The 16,344-nt window shown below is 43.9% G+C and overlaps 1 protein-coding gene across 8 annotated transcripts in view; it reads left to right on the top strand.

Annotated features, from left to right (window-relative positions):
• The first annotated feature begins 6,848 nt into the window (after window positions 1-6,848).
• Window positions 6,849-16,344, top strand: part of MIB1 (MIB E3 ubiquitin protein ligase 1) — an 83,084-nt gene continuing 73,588 nt past the window's right edge. For 4 of the 8 annotated variants that reach the window (XM_055704281.1, XM_055704280.1, XM_055704283.1 and 1 more), the window contains exon 1: window positions 6,851-7,492. In XM_055704281.1, coding sequence (XP_055560256.1) covers window positions 7,264-7,492 — 229 coding nt within the window. In that variant the 5' untranslated portion in view covers window positions 6,851-7,263. Of the gene's footprint in view, window positions 7,493-16,344 lie in introns of all 8 variants that reach the window. The other 4 variants (XM_055704285.1, XM_055704284.1, XM_055704279.1 and 1 more) reach the window with 2 other exon arrangements.

Raw genomic sequence — 16,344 nt, 5'->3', positions numbered from 1 at the left:
CATGCACGTAAATTAGCAGCATTCTTAACATATCTTGATGACCCATGGAGACAGTTTATTTTCCTATCAGTCTAAAAATATTACCTAGTTCGTTCGGACTACATCTAAGAATTTCAAGTACTCTTCTTACAATCTTTGCAATCAGGCAGTTTAGTAGGAGGAAGAAATTAATCCTTCCATCCAAGGAAGGAAACATCAACTAGTTTAAAAATAATCTATGAATAAACCACTAATATGTGGCTAAACATTTGAAAATATCAGGTAAATATGCATTTTTTTAATCCTCTGAGATATGCTGAAGTAGGAGGTTTTGTACAGATGTGCAAACATGAGTACATGGTATTGTAGTATTTATGCCCTAGATTGCTACAGAATTTCCACATATTTTGACTTCACATATTTAAAACTTCAAGCTTAACTTCAGAGGTATATTGTTTACTCAAAATAGTTCAGCCTAGCCTAGTAAAACTTAAAACTTTAAACAAGAGAGAAGATTCCAGGATGCTCCTATTAGGGAAAGATAATCTTCTTTAGCCTAAACCACTTTTTTCAACATATTGAAGTGTTTAGCCAGATACAGAAAAAAAATATTTCCTTCTCTTTAGCAGATCTCCATGGGATTCGTTTTGTTTCACAGCAGGTAAATAAAGTGATGTATTTACAATCTCTTCTGTGATCAGCTGTTTACCCTAAGATACAGCAGCATGGACACTGTGGATTAATCTAAATGTTCTAATTACCAGTTTCATAGAGGATGCCAGTAGCATAGTGAAAACCAAACCCACCAAAGCATTTTTTTGTGTTACATGACAGCTTGCTCACTATCTGGCATTAAAAAATATTTTAATCTGCAGAAACTAGGAAAAAAATCAATGCCAGTTTTTCCCTGACATTTCTGAAAATCGAGGAAGAAATTGGATTGTGTTACGGATAATGAACCTGGTAAATAGCCAGTGGAAAGTGCAACAAAGTTAACAGGATACGTGTGTTTTAGCATTAACGAGAGATGGTACGTGGCCACGTGATGGCAGCAGAGGCTGAGGAATCGTTCCGAACTGGTTCTTCAGGAGGTTGGAGAAAATATACATTATGTATATTTTCACTTCAAAAGATGTGGCCTGTTCATCAGACCAGAAGTTTCTGTGGAGAGTGACTACATACTTTTCATAATTTTTTTTTAAATTACATTTGGGATAATTTTACTTTTTTTTTTTTTTTAGTTAAACAGCAGCTTTTATCTCATTTGCATCTTTTATCTCATTTGCAGCCAATATTTGCATCTTTCTTCCTCAATTAGTTGAGTTACCACCCAGAAGAGTAGGTGTATTTTGATAAAATCATGATACTGGCTTACTTTTTTCTAATTTTCCCTTACCTTTTCCTAATACTTTTGTTGACAGGAAAAAGCAGCATTATTAAAACCCCTTTTAGGGAACCCCAGAAAATTAAAATCTAGAATTCCTTCAATTTTTGAAAGGAAGATTAAGAAAACTGCTTGTTCTAACATAAAGTCTTGAACCGCCAAGGAAGAATTTTTGGACTTATATTGGTATAAATTGAGAAGCTCTGCCTTTGTATCTTAAAAAGAAAACTACTCTCTGCTCATTATATGTAAACTAGATGCACTTTCTCGACTCCTGGGAAGCTATTTATATATATATATATAGCCTTCATATGACAAGTCCTGAGAACTCGGGATTTGTGCAAGATAGTAAACAAAACCTCAAAACTCCACGAGTTAATAATTGTCTTTCCAAGAAGTTGGGATTTTTTTCTTCTAAACCATATAAAAGCAGGCTTTCCACATGGGATTCTCTCCTGCAGTAGGCACAGTAGATCCTACACTGCAAGTTCAGCTTTAATCAAACAAGACAGTCCAGAAAAACTTCTACCAAAGTCTCTCTTCAGCCCATGCAAATACTTAACATTAGGATTCCATGCTGGAGCATGACCTGTTGCAGAACTGAAAGGCAACCAGGCAGAGTTGAGGCAAGCACCTCTCAGGAATGGCTTTGATGAATAGGAGCATAGGCTAGATGACCTCCAACGTCCTTATGAGGGTTGTCTTGAAGGCTGCCCTACCCTCTAGGAGGGTAGCAGCTGCTCTTACAAAAAGCCAATACACTCTCCAACAATAACAAGGAGTTTAAAGGAATGTCATTAGGTTATGCAAAGCACTGAATTCTCCACAAATCAGAGGTCTTCTCTTATGACCCCTCGCTGGATTGCTCTAATATGGTAGGAAGTAGTAAGGAAGACCATAATCACCAGCTGGAGGATGGCGTGACTCAGCAATACACATAATTTTAGGTAGCCAGAAGGGAATTAATTCTGTAGTTCTTTTTGTGCATTCAGATTCCTGCACTGAATGCATATTAATGAGTCTTTGCAATTACAGGCAAGTATGCCTAAAGCACTGCGATTCTCTTCCTCCAACCTGTGATTTAACTGCTCTGTCAGGACTACCTGAGGTATTCAGTGTGAGCGCTGCCTCACAAGGCAGGCAGCAGTGGTTAATTACAGCAGCACTGTTCAGGTACATGAGGCCTGTGGCAGACGAGCTTTGGTTGCCTCTGCTGCAGCAGCTTAAGGCATTACTGCTCTGCCAGTCTGCCCTGGTGGTCTCCTCTCATAACAGCAATAGCAGAAAAAAACAGTCCCATCCCTCTGCTGATGCTAGGTTGGAGCAGGGTTACAAGTGAGTGTGATTTCTAGATTGTAGAGCCAAAAAGCAAAGAAAGAAACCTTCTGTTAACTTCAGAAGTGAGGGTTCACATGGTGTTTTCCCCCACAATTTGAGGACTGATAGATTAAATTACCTGAAGTGTGAACACATGGGTTCACAAGAGAAAGTCTTGTTTAGCTGACTTGATATCCTTTTGTTATAAGGTCACCTGCCTGGTAGATGAGGGGAAGGCAGTGGATGTTGGTTTTGTAAGGCTTTTGATACTGTCCCTCACAGCATCCTTCTGGACAAGTTGTCGAACTGCAGGATGAGCAGGTTCATGGTATGCTGAGTGAAAGGCAGAACCCAAAGGGTTGTGTGAATGGGGTTTTAATCAGCAATCTGGATGCAGGAGCTGAATGCACCTTTAGCGAGTTTGCTGATGATACCAAACTGGGAGGTGCTATTGACTCTTTCGACGGACAAGAGGCCTTGCGGAAGAATCTGGATAGATTGGAGCATTGGACAATGTTTAATGGGATGAAATGTAACAAGTTGAAATGCTGGATTCTGCACCTAGGACAAAGTAACACCAGGTACCAGTATAAACTGGGGGAGGAGTGGCTGGAGAGCAGCCCCGCAGAAAGGGCTCTGGGGGTGCTGGTCGGCACCAGGCTGGTGTGAGTCACAGGGTGCCCGGGCAGCCCAGGGGGCAAACTGCATCCTGGGGGGCATCAAACAACACAACTAGCCAAGAGGTGATCATCCTGCTGTGTTCAGCACTGGTACAGCCTCACCTCGAGTACGGCGTGCGGTTCTGGGCCCCACAATTTCAGAAGGATGTGAAGGTCCCTGAATGTGTCCAGAGGAGGGCAACAGAGCTGGCGCAAGGGCTGGAAGGCATGTCCTGTGAGGAGCGGCTGAGGACTTTGGGCTTGTCTAGCTTGGAGAAGAGGAGGCTGAGGGGTGACCTCATGGCTCTCTACAGCTTCCTGAGGAGGGGAAGTGGCATGGTCAGGCACTTGGACTAGACAATCACTGTAGGCCCCTTTCAGCTGAAATAGTCTATTATTCTATTCTATGTTGGCTCTAAGCCTGTAAAATAGCCATTTTGTGCAATGAGTGGCAAATGCAAGTTTAGGAGATGGGATGAACTCTAAGCATTCATCAGGGGAACAGTTCTGTTGAGGGACCAGAGGCTTGTTAGAGACAACTGAAAATCTGCATGCATTTATTCTGTGTAAAACCAACCAGCCAATGAGCTAATACCCTCTGCCTTCCAAAAGGCCCTAAGCCAACAAGGGTTTTTTTCAGCTGAAAAGTGAATATGAGTTCTTTCCTTAAGGTGTTACTGTATCTAGTTTCCCAGTCTAAACAAAATGCTGATACATACCTGTATCTGTCACTTTCCTCATCACAATATGTTAATTGGATTCAACACCATACGGAATCTTTATCTTGCTTATACCTTTGCTTGTTTTATTTATCTCTGATTTTACTTCAGCTTCTTTTCAAAACTCAAAGCTGTCTTTGCTTTTGCTGCTTATATTTTGATTTTTCTACCTCCATCCTTCTGGGAGTCTGAAATAGTCTTCAGGTACTTACAATTAGATTTTTTTGCTTATTGTTCTAGTACTAATTTTAATGCTGATATATAATCCTGTGGGTGATACTAGAAAAAAATCAGATAGGACCACTAAATGTGCAATATAACTTTAAAACCAAATCTTTCCCCAAAGCTATATCCTTTTCCATTCTCTGTGGTCACTTTTTAAATCCCCGTCTGAAACTGGTGTTTAGAAGTTATTTTGAAGGCTAATTCAGAGAAAAGGTTCAAAAGCTAAAGCTAAAGACCTTTTTGCCTTGCTGATTGGTTAAACACCAAGCAGGTGCACAGAATAAATAATATAATGTATGATTCAAAGAGAAAACACCACAAAATATTTGGGATTCTGGAAAACCTAATCATGTAGCCAATGACAATTTTGCAACTTTTTGTGGCCATGTAGGGCTAGAAATGACAAGAGAACAGAGTTTAGAAATCAGTCATGTAGTCACTGGCAAATGAATATGTCAGATCAGTCTGTCCGCTCTTTACTTTTTACCACACCAATAAAATGATACAAGCTTCTCTATTTTGAGCTATGGAGAACCCCCTCTTAGCTTTTAGGGGAGCATTCACATTCAGTCCAATAGATGCTGGGTTCCAGTTCTTACCTATATTCTTGTGTGTCTAAGCCACCTCTGAAATAATCCAGGCATCTTCAGAGATTCTTTTTTTTTTTTTTTGCAAGTAAATAATCTGATAGAAAAAGTAGGCGAGTAGAAGGAGAGGCAAGGGCTATTGGGATAGACAGAGCAGGAGTGGTCAGAAGAAGGATTATAAGGAGAGAAGCTCCAGGATAATACCACATGCATTGCTGCTGAAGTGTAGCAGCAGACTCTTTTAAGATCTATAATTTAGGCAATACCTTTCTTGGAAAAATAAATGTAAGGGATGAATTATTCTGATTATCTCCAGAACTAATTCCAGTCTCTGACTTTGTTGGTTTTCCTGGCACACATTTCCTAGTTGCAAAAAGGGAACATTACGACCACAGATAGAGCCTTGGTAGATCAACAGATCAAGAACTCTCCAGAGCTTCTGAGAAATTCTGCCATGTACCAAATGTAATAAGCTAGAACAAGCTGCGGGTACTTTTGTATGGGGAGAACTATCTGCAAGAAAACCCAACTGCCTGGCAGTTGCATGCTTTTCTAGGGTGGTATCTGTTAGCATTTTGAGGTTTTCACTGCAGAAGTAGAAATCAGACCCTGCTTGGGAGGGTCTATCGTCAGGACATAATTTCATGTTTGAGGCAACATTCTTTAGCCTTAGCATGGGTTAGGAAGGAATGAATTATGTGAAGAATGCGGTGGTAGTCTGGTGGTTACATCTTCATATTATTCTGCTTTGCTATACATATTGTGGAAAACTACACAAAAGAAATAAGGAAGTGACCTCATAGACTCTTCTAGCTATATTAAAACCACAAAGGTGGAAGGAAGCACAGAAACAGTAAAAATACCCAGGACACAAGAGTATCTGGGATGCCTTTTATCAGCCATTTCCTTGTGGACTGAGAAATGCTATTAGTTTGTCCAGTTCAAACTGTCTGTCCTTTAAGATGGATGTTTTAAAAAGCTGATACAGAACATGGTTAGAGAGACACAAAAAAACCAACAATCTGATGGCCACTTTTAAAATAATCGCATTCTATATATGATTAGCCAGGATGTGTGGAGTTCTTGAGTGTTGTGGGAGCGCTAGGGAGGAGGGTACTTTACGAAGCATTGCAGGTATGTGCTCAAAGTTTGACTAGGTACATCCTCCTGGAAGGATACTCCGAGGAGAGATGCCCGAGGTGGGAATAGCGGGTGGAAGTACCCATTCCCCTCTTTTGCTGACTGGAGCACTTGAACAGCAGCTAAAAAAAGGTCCCGGGCTACAGAAGTACAGCCCCGCTAGGCTCACCTCAACGGCACGCAGGACTCACGCCCACAGTTTGAAAACGGGATTTCAGGGCACAGGAGTAACTGAAAAAGGAGGAAAACGCAACACAGATTTACCTCAGATAGGCCGCGCAAGACTCGGTTGATACCATTTAATTGATAATTCCTCTGTCACTAAAGGACAGGCGATACGAGCAACTCCTCCAGGACGGCGAGGGAAGCGGGCGTTTGGGAAGGGCCTGGCCGCGGGCGCGCCCGCCCTGCCGCTGCCGCCAAGATCACCGCAGCGCCCGGCGGGCCGGGCCCGCGGCCCTCGGGGGGGGGCTCAACGGCGGCCGCAGAAGGAACCGCCAGGCTGGCGGCCCGGATGAGCCCCCGGCAGCTCTGCCGGCAGGGGTAAATAAATCCCCGTTCCCTCCTCCGCTTGCTCCCACTTCCACCGGTGCAGGCCCGCGACCGGTTCGGCGAAGGCGGGGCGGCAGCGGCCCCGGAGCGCCGGTCACTGCCCACCTCGGCTCCGCAGGTGGCGCCCGAGCGCCGCGCCGCCTCGGCCGGGCCCCGCCGTGCTGCGGCTGCGCGGAGGCGCCGGGGTGGGCGCGTGCGCGGCGCGGCGCGGGGGGCGGGCACTGGCGGCTGCCGCCGGTCTCCCTGGTGCTGCCGCCGTCGCGGCTGCAGTTCCCGGATGTAGCGGCGGGCGCGCGGGGCCGGCGGTGGTTTGCCGCTGTGGGGTACGGGCGGGCGCCGCGGGCCGGGGGGGACCGCTGCGGCGCTAGGGGCGCGGAGGATGGGTGCGTAGGAAGGTAGGGAGGAAGCGAGCGAGACGAAGAGTCGGCCGGAGACTCCCGCCCATCGGCTCCCGTCGCCCGGTCGCGTCCCCCGGCCCGTCGGAAGGGCCCCTCCCTCCGCCCTCCGCCGCTCACCGTCGCGTCAGGATTGCCCCCCTGCCCCCCGCCCCCCTCCCTCCCTCGCCGGACCGGCACCCGCGGCCCGCGCCCTCCCTCGCCGCGCCCGAGGCAGCCGTCCCCATCGGGGTCCCCCTCCGTCGCCTGCGGGCTGCGCGCCCCCTCCAGCCGCCCCGGGGCCCGGGCCCGCGGGGCGTCGCCGGAATGAGCAGCTCGCGGAACAACCGGGTGATGGTGGAGGGAGTCGGAGCCCGGGTGGTCCGGGGCCCGGACTGGAAGTGGGGAAAGCAGGATGGCGGCGAGGGCCATGTGGGCACCGTCCGCAGCTTCGAGAGCCCCGAGGAGGTGGTCGTGGTGTGGGACAACGGCACCGCCGCCAACTACCGCTGCTCCGGGGCCTACGACCTCCGCATCCTCGACAGCGCGCCCACCGGTGAGCGGCGGCCGGGGGCGGGGCGGGAGGGCAGCGGGGAGCTCGCGCCACCCCGTCGCGGCCGCGGCGGGTGCGGGGGGGGGGGGGGGGGGCAGCGCCCCGGGGCCCATCACGGGGGTGGGTTGCGCCCCCCGCCCCCCGCGGGTGCCCCCGTCCCTCTGGGCGCTGAGGGGGGGAAGAGGCGCTTACCGACCCCCGCCCTCGCGGGGCTGCGCGCGCGGGGGGCTCCGCGTGCGCGCACGTATGTGTGCATATGCGCGGACTTGGAATAAACGTATAGTGTGTGGCCGTGGGGGGAGGAGGAGTTGGCCGGGGACTTTTTCAATTGAGGTGGGCGAAGCAAAGGTGAGCCGCCGTAGCGAGCCGGCGCCCGGTGTGCCGGGGGTGGGGTGGGCAGTGAAGGGAGAGAACCGGGAGGATTATGCCTCGAGGTTCTGTTTTGTTTGTGTCCCTCCTTCCTCCCCGTGCCCTGCCCCTTCTTGCATTTGTATTTCAGGGCTGGTTTGTACAGCGGTGACGGTCACGCTAAGCCTAGTTGAGGGATATTGTAGGAAAGAGATGTAGCACCTTTTGGCTAGAGGTTATATTAAGTGGCTGAAATTCCGTTTTGTCTTGTAATCTGCTCGTTGCCCCTGGTCTGTACTGCCAGACCTGCTGTGAGATAGTGAAGGTGCTGGGGAAAAAAAATGCATTTGTTCTGTCTTCTGATTACTTGGCTGCTTGATATTTATGCTTTGAATTCAGTCAGTTTGATCCGCACAGACATTATGCGGCAGTGTTAGTGTTGCAAACACTGCAGGGTAATGTTCGTTTTAGCACCTGTTTTTACACTGAAAACTCCCCCGCCAAATAGATCGTTCAGTTTCATCAGAAATACAGCGAGGTGATTTTGGGCTGCACAGGATTGCCTCAGTAATGAGTTGAAGGGGCTGATTGGTTGGGCTGCTTGGATGTACTGCTTTTGTAATGTATCTTTTGCATAGAGTATGATGGAGAGACCATGTTTAAGGCAGCTATGTGTAGTGCTACAGAAAGGACAATTATAGCAGTGAGTTGAAGCCAAAAGACTTTTTGAAGAGACAGAATCATGGAATTCATTGGAATGAATTTCAAAAATATTGAAAAGGAAAAAAACTCCACACATTGCACAGTGAGCCTTTGAGATTTAGGTTTTCGGTGTCTGGGTATCTTCCTTTCTCTTGGCTTCATGGCAGGTTTTTTTTTTGTTGTTGTTTTGGAGGGTAGATGCTGTTAAAATGAGCTGAAAATCTTTTTGCAATGGACCTGGGAACAAGAAGCTGAGTAGTCTTTCAAGTTGTCAGTCTTTGCCTTGCAGATGTTTATGCTTTGAAACTTCACTTGCATTTGATGTCCTGTAGAAACCAGTGGGACTACTTCTGTTTAAAACTGAAGTGTATGCATAAATGTTGAATATGAGCCTTGAATGCTCGTTATTCTGGTTCTGCTTGACATATTCGCAAACTGACAGTGTCCTGTTAACTGCATCCAGAAGCCTAGACTTAATACTCAATTTTAAGTCTCTGGGTTTTGTTTCTGTTTTTGGTGGTGGTGTGTTGTTTGTTTGGTTTGGTTTTGTTTTGTTTTCCTGCTTTAATCTTTCTAATTTTCAGTTATGTTTATACTTTTGTAATTTCCTACTTCATGTAGGACTGTGTACATTGCTATGGGAAAAACTCATAAGCATTGCTGTTTTCAGGCTTTGCAGAGTGGTATTCCTCTTCCTGAGGTTTTTGCCCAATGTGTGCATTGTCCTTGCAGAACTGCTGCATGGAACTACCCAGGGTTGCTTTTTCCTAGAGGGTGTTATTTTGAGGTCATGATACCTTGGAGATAGAGTAAAAAATCTGTAAAGTAGTAGCAGCAGAAGGACAACGTTAGTGAAAATAGGATGCTGTCAGTTTGGGCGGAAATCCTCATTTTACTACTGATTCACTTTGTAGTCTTGGGCAAGTCACCTTCTTCAGTTTTCCACCTTGCTGTAATTGCTTACTTTTCTCTGTGGTAGTGATTATCCATTGTTTAGAATAAGGGACTCTGACTTTGGATGGCAGTTTGATACTGTCTTTTAGGGGCATTTAGATAATTTTGATGTAAATTTACAACTGGAAAAGTGGGATTAGGTGGCGGGAATTTCTAATGGTAGCATTAATAATGATGCTGTTGAGCAAGGAAATGTTATAAAATATGGGGTGGTTTTCAGTTGAATACTTAGCACAGTGTTAAATCATGGCTTTTATAGTTTAAAATGAAAAAAATATCTCTGGTTCATAAATCTACAGTCACAACATGATTGTAAGTTTATAGTGAGAATAAATACAAAAATACAGCAGTAGAAAGCCAAATGAAATTATTTATTGCTGGAAGTTCTTTTTATTAGGTATTCAAAGCCAGACTTGATTGTAAGTTCTTAAAAGTGGTGTTTACAGCCAGGGTTGCTGCTTTGATGAGTTTGAGGCCTGTGCAGCCAGAAACAGCAGTGATGCATCCGGAACCTGTTGTGGTACAGAAGTAATGTTTGAAGCTCATAGTATTAAAAAAAATAGACAACCACCAAACAAGCAAAAAAAAAACAAAAATCAAAAAAACCCTTACTGAATTTGATACATGTATGTGCATGTGTATGTGAATGCTTTTCCTTTGATTCCAGAACAGTGCTTTATAGGCTTAACGATGTACTGTTCTTGTATTTTAATGGTTGCAGGCTATTACCAGCCTTGTGAAACTATGTTAACTTTTTATAAAACTTAAGTAGCCTAACTAAATACTAACATCTTAGGACAGTCTTCTTTAAAAGAAGAACTAATCAACACTTTACATGAAGTATCTCTTGTAAGCTGTTTGCTTCAGATGTAGTCATTTGGGTAATGAGTGACTTGTGATATGAAGTTTTGTGTTTTGGTTATGTCTACCAAGGTGGCTGTATTAGCTGCCCTTTGGTGATCATATTTATATTGGCCAGCATTTCTTTAAGCAAGACAGGGCGATTGAGAGGGATTAGTAAACTTAAGAATCTGTAAAGAAATTAAATTTCAGTTAGAAGAAACTTCATTTAGGTCCTGTGTAGCAGGCTCCTAAATGGAGTAAGTGGTGGGATGGGCAACCGCACTGCGCTGCTAATGTATCACAATTACTTGCAAATAAAGCTTTTTCCTGTTTTTTCAATTTTGATCCAGGATCTAGGAGTCTTGAGAGTTCTTTTTCTCTGGTAGCATTGTGGAAGAGAAGCAATGGAGTAGTTTTCTGAGCTGCTGAACAGAAACTGAAAGTATATAAACCCAAGCTTTATATTTAGAAGGGAAGGCAGCCTTTTGCCAATGGTAAAGGCTGTACGGTAGCATGTTTGTAGAGAGCATTCCTGACCACCTTCACATAATACTCATGATCATTACAGAAGCATCTTGTGTTTATTCTCTTTCTAAAGTTTTGCTTTCTACAAAGCTTAGGCAAAAATCAATTTGTCATCCATTTCCTATTTTATATGGTTGGTTCAAAGTAACAATGTTATTTTCCTGCTTAAAATATCTACCTAACTGTGTTTGAATAAGGGGAGGTGGCAGAGGGACTGGGGTCAGGAAATGGAATCTTGACATGGAATTTATCCTGCAGCTAGAGTGAGCATCTATGCAGCATGTACTGTATTCTGCTGATACTGAAAATGTAGGTGCTATCTGATCAGTGGCTTTCTGTACTTGTATTAATAGTTTCCTGTAACCTGAAGAGTTGCATAAATCATCATAAAGTGATGCATGTCAAAACATCTTAAAAGGTAGACCACCTTGCATGATTTATCCTACAAATTTATTTGTTCTTGCTTTTAGCACATCAATCAAGTGTAGTTTAAGGCAGATAATAAAAATGTTCTTAGTGGCTATTTGTAAATACTTACAGAACCCCTTAAAAGTTAAAAAAAATCTTACAGGTTCATGAGCAGTGGTACTTGGGAAGCCTGTTTTTTGTTGTTGATTTTTGGTTGGGTTTTTTTTTTCATAGACATGTCCTTTGTTCTTCCCGCCCTTCCCCCATGCCTCCTGCACAATAATCCTCTCCCTTCTCGTGTGTCTTGTGATATCCTTACCAGATAGGAAATGTGCTTTGGCAAGTCTGGCATCTCTTGTATATAATAATTGTTCAGTCGGTTGCTGCCAGACAAAGTATTTAATAGATGAGTTATGTTTGTGGAGACACTGATTTGAGTTTTCACACAGTTTGTCAGAATCTGATTAATCTCTATGAATTAATTTTTACACTACAGCCAGACTCCAGGCAAACTGAAAAAAAAAGGATCTGGAGTGGAAGAATGGGAGCAACAGAACATTGCTATTGCTTTTCTTAGTAGTTTATGGTTTCCCTTGCCTGATGGTAGCATTGTCATTATGATATGAAAGGATTTTGGCTTTTTCAAGTTCTGTAGAGAGGAAGTCCATTGGAAACCAGATTTTGTTGGTTCTAAGAAGTAATTGACATCACTGACTTCTGTGCTTAACAGTGAGCAGTACGGATACCTCTTGTACATCTTATTTTACTCTTAAAATGTTCTTTTATTGGACAGCTGTCTACTGCCACCTAATTATCTTTAGTACAAAAAAGATATTTGTAACAAATTCAAATAGCAATTTGAGCAATGCTGCTTCTATTTCCTCTCACAGCTGTAAGAGTGAGCATGGGTTTTAAAAACTTGTAGGCAAAAGCTGTAAAATTGATATATAAATGAGTGGTGAGCTAGGTAATCCAGGGAAGATTTGGAAATGGATGACAAAAATGGAAATAACCATGGCATGGGCATAAAAATAGGAAACTAATGTGAAATGCAAATAATAAAAACACTAATGACAAGTGGAGAGCAGCAATACTAGATTTTATGGTGTACTAAGATTGGAGGAACATTAGGAAATAGCAGGTATTTAAAATTAGGCATAGTGAAAGTTCTCTTCTTATCACCTGGTTTCTTTCGTTTTTTTCAGTGCAGTGGAGGATGAAAAAAAACCTGTCTCATTTTGAAATAGTCTGCTCCTAGGAATTTTTGAGAAGTATTTAGAGGTTTAGTTTTTGCATTATCTCATTCTAGAGAGCTAAAGTGCTCTTCTCGTTCACAGCTGGCCAGCTGCAGGGCTGATGTTTGAATTTTGAAGTTTTTATGGCACTTTATGTATTCCGGTAGTTTAAGGTATTCTTTCCAAATAGAAGCTTTGTAAAGTTTGTGTTTCTCAACCAGCCTTTCTTTCAAGGAGTGGAAGTGGTTTATGCGATAGATATGGGTTGCATTTGGGTCAGGATTTCAGTTTGGCTCCAGAACCTACACTTGACTCCTGGTTGCTGCTGTGTACTGTGCTTTGGTTTACATCATGGCATGGTTTTGGAGTGTGAAAACTGGTTTACTTCTTGATGAAAGTAAACTGAAAAATAGGATCTCGGTGCTCATGAGCATCCAGTCCACTGGGCTAGAGCAGAGCTAATCTGAAACATTAGAAATAATGTCTCCATCCTTCCCTCCAAAATATGTGCAATGCCAACATCAGATCATCAGTACTGCATTTTGTTGAGTAGATGGAGACCATGGTGATGCAGACTGTCCACTTGCAGGCTGTGGAGGGCCACAGTGGAGCAGGCATCCACACTGCAGCCTGTAGGGAACCCCACGCTGGAGCAGGTGGACATGCTGAAGGAAGCTGTAGCCCATGGAGAGCTCATGCTTGAGCAGTGTCTTTCTGAAGGACTGCAGCCTGTGAAGAGGACCTAATGCTGGGACAGGGGAAAAGTGTGAAGAGCTATTATGGACTGACCACAATCTCCTGGTCCCTATCTTCACCAAAATTTCTTCACCAAAAGGGTTGTCAAGCGTTGGAACAGGCTGCTTAGGGAAGTGGTTGAGTCACCACCCCTGCAGGTATTTAAAAGACATGTAGACAATGGTACTTAGGGACATGGTTTAGTAGTGGACTTGGCGGTGTTAGGTTAATGGTTGAACTTCATGATGTTAAGGGTCTTTTCCAACGAAAATGATTCTGTGATTCTGTTTCCCCTGGGGAGAAACAGGGAGGAAGAAGGGGGAGGGTAGGGAGAAGGTGTTTTAGTTTTTGTCTTTTTCACCATCCTTTTGTTTTTTTAATTGGCTAGAAACTTAATTTTCCCCAAGTCAAGTCTGCTTTGCCTGTAACGGCAATTCGTAAGTGATCCCACTTTTATCTTGACCTACAAGCTTTTTAATTTCATTTTTGCTCCCTGTTCTGTTGAGGAGGGAGAGTGAGAGCGCAGCTGGGTTGGCATATAGCAGCCAGCCAAGGTCAACCCACCACGCTTGTGTACTATACTACCTTGTCCACTTAATTTTCTTTTTTATTCTTTTAACCTTCTTTAAAACATATCACTGATTTAAGTAGTTTGTGTCATGAACGTGAATAAGAGTTTAGCAACCACATTTTGTGATTCAACAAGTAGTACCTTGGCTTACCATCTTTTTTTAGTAGGTGAAGCTTAGTCCCCCTGTCATCAGAGGCATACGAATTATCTCTGGTGCAGTGGTTAAACATTCTGTAACAGGATTACTTGCCTGCTCCTGCCCCGCAATGCTTTGTTTGTTGTGCCAGCAGCGTTGTGCAGCACCACAAGGAACAGGATTGGGAAACCAATTCTGCTGAATATTTTTCCTTCTGGCTGTTTTCCAGCTGGGTGTGTTTCTTGATCCAGTTTACAGCTCAGCTCTGCAAAAACGTTTTGCTGGCATAATGGAAAGAATGGAGCAGCATGGTCAGGTGAGGCACGCGCTGAAGTGGGTGTTGCTGCTTGGATCGTGTCAGGGGATGGATGAAGAAAGGCTGTATCTATCAGGGTGGTGTTTAGGGATCTGTGAGACAGAGATGTGACTCTCAATCAGAGACTCCAGATACAGACATGTACTGTTCTCTTTTTAAGTCCAAGACACTATAGGCAGTAAAATTACTTAGAGTCAAATATCTCTGTTTATTTTTTTTCTTGATCTTTCTTAAGGAAGTTTTTCTGAGCTTTTTCCACAGCGGTTTTTGCCTCACTGTCTAGAAATGTTTAGGTGTTTTAAGTTTTCTGTGAGATGACCTAGTTCTGTATTACACTATTCCTGATTATACCTCTTTTTTGCTGCTTGGACAAATTGAAGAATCCCACAGCACCCAATTTCTTGGTCTTTTACATACAGAATAAATAGGTTCCTTGGCAAACTGTCTTCCCTGAAGTGCAGCAAATGTTAAAAAAATACAATGATGTGTAACTTCTCTGTTTCTATGTGAAATAACAATTTAGCAATCAATTTTTACAAAAAAAGCCAACACCAAAACAACAACAAAACCCACCCTGAGCCCCAAGTACCATAGCTAGTTAGACTTTCTAAGGAAGGCAACAAAATACTAACAGGTTGTCGGAGTCCTTTTAATACATCTGCTCTTGAAAACTACCAAAAATAGTAAAACAGTTCAATACAATTCATAGCAGTGAGGCAGCCACTGCAAGATCATAGCTAATACTGTCTTTGAGTGTTACAGATAATCAATAGAGATCAAAGTTTCAATGTATGTAACAAGAAAAATAGCTTTCTCCTTGATGTTAACCTTCCACATTGGGAACAAGATCATTGATGGAGTTGTATGGGGAGAGGAAATGTATGGGTGATTTCCAAGTTCTTGTTTTGTAGAAAAATAGCATTTTTAGTTTTTACTGGGCAGCAAATACTTTTTAAATGTAGGTTTACTAAAAAGAACGCCTATGTCGTACAAGGCATGTTGTCTGGCAGTTGGAGTTGGCAGATAGCGTTATGAGTTATAGGACTTGGCTGTGCCAAACCTTCAAAATCTCAGCACAGACTGTGGTCAAGGCATGGATGCTGCCTTAGTCTTGCAGCGCTTCAGGAATTGCAGGGATCCTTAACATCAGCAGTTCAGGGGCTTTGTTGTCACCAAAGGCTATCGTTGACAGCCCTGAAGAGCTGCTCAGATCTCTGTGGTGCTGTGTGCAGTCTTTGCTCCAAATGTGTTGCCTTTTCCAGCATTCATCAAATATTTTTTCCGATGTTCATGTGTTGGGAAAATTTTTAATCATAGGTCAAGAAGTCTTCCTAAATACATTTATAATCAAGGCTGGAAGACGGTGGAGTGAGAAGCCTTCTTAGTTAGGAGAAATGGAAGTGAAATGACTTTGTTGGCATTGAGAGGGACCTTGACAGTCTGAAAAAATGGGCCTACAGGAATCTCATGTAATTCAGTAAAGGGAAAGGTCAAGTACTGCACCTGAGGAGGAGTAACCCTTGCACCAGTACAAGCTGGGGACAACTGGCTGGAAAGCAGTGTTGCAGGAATGGATCTGGGGGTCCCAGTGGACAGACAAGTGGCCATGGACCAGCACTGTGCTCTTGTGGCAGTGAAGACCAGTGTCACCCTGGGCTGCGTTAGGAGTATTGCCATTATGTTGAGGGAGGTGAGCCTTCCCATCTACTCAGTACTGGTGAGGCCACACTTGGAGTGCCAGGTCCAGTTCTGGGCTCCCCAGTGCAAGACAGACATATACATACTGGGTGTGCCAAGAGAAGGACTGCAAATGTGTTCTAAGGGATCTTAAAGCATCTGGTGTGAGGAGAGGCTGAGGGATCTGGTGTGTTTAAATACTGATGGAGGTTGTAAAGAGGATGGAGCCACGTTTTTTTTCAGTGGTGTCAAGTGACAGGACAAGAGGCAGTAGGCCCAGATTGAAATACAGAGAGTTTTTTCTTACGCTTAAGTGAAAACATTTTTGCTTTAGGGATATTTGAATGCTGGAACAGGCTATGTTGTGGAGTCCATGTTCTTGGAGGTGCTAAAAACCTGCCTGGG

This window comes from Falco cherrug, chromosome 3 (assembly GCF_023634085.1).
Source record: "Falco cherrug isolate bFalChe1 chromosome 3, bFalChe1.pri, whole genome shotgun sequence".
In the NCBI taxonomy this organism is placed as follows: domain Eukaryota; kingdom Metazoa; phylum Chordata; class Aves; order Falconiformes; family Falconidae; genus Falco; species Falco cherrug.
Note: the sequence above shows the minus strand (reverse complement) of the source record. Positions and strands in the feature narration are given on the sequence as shown.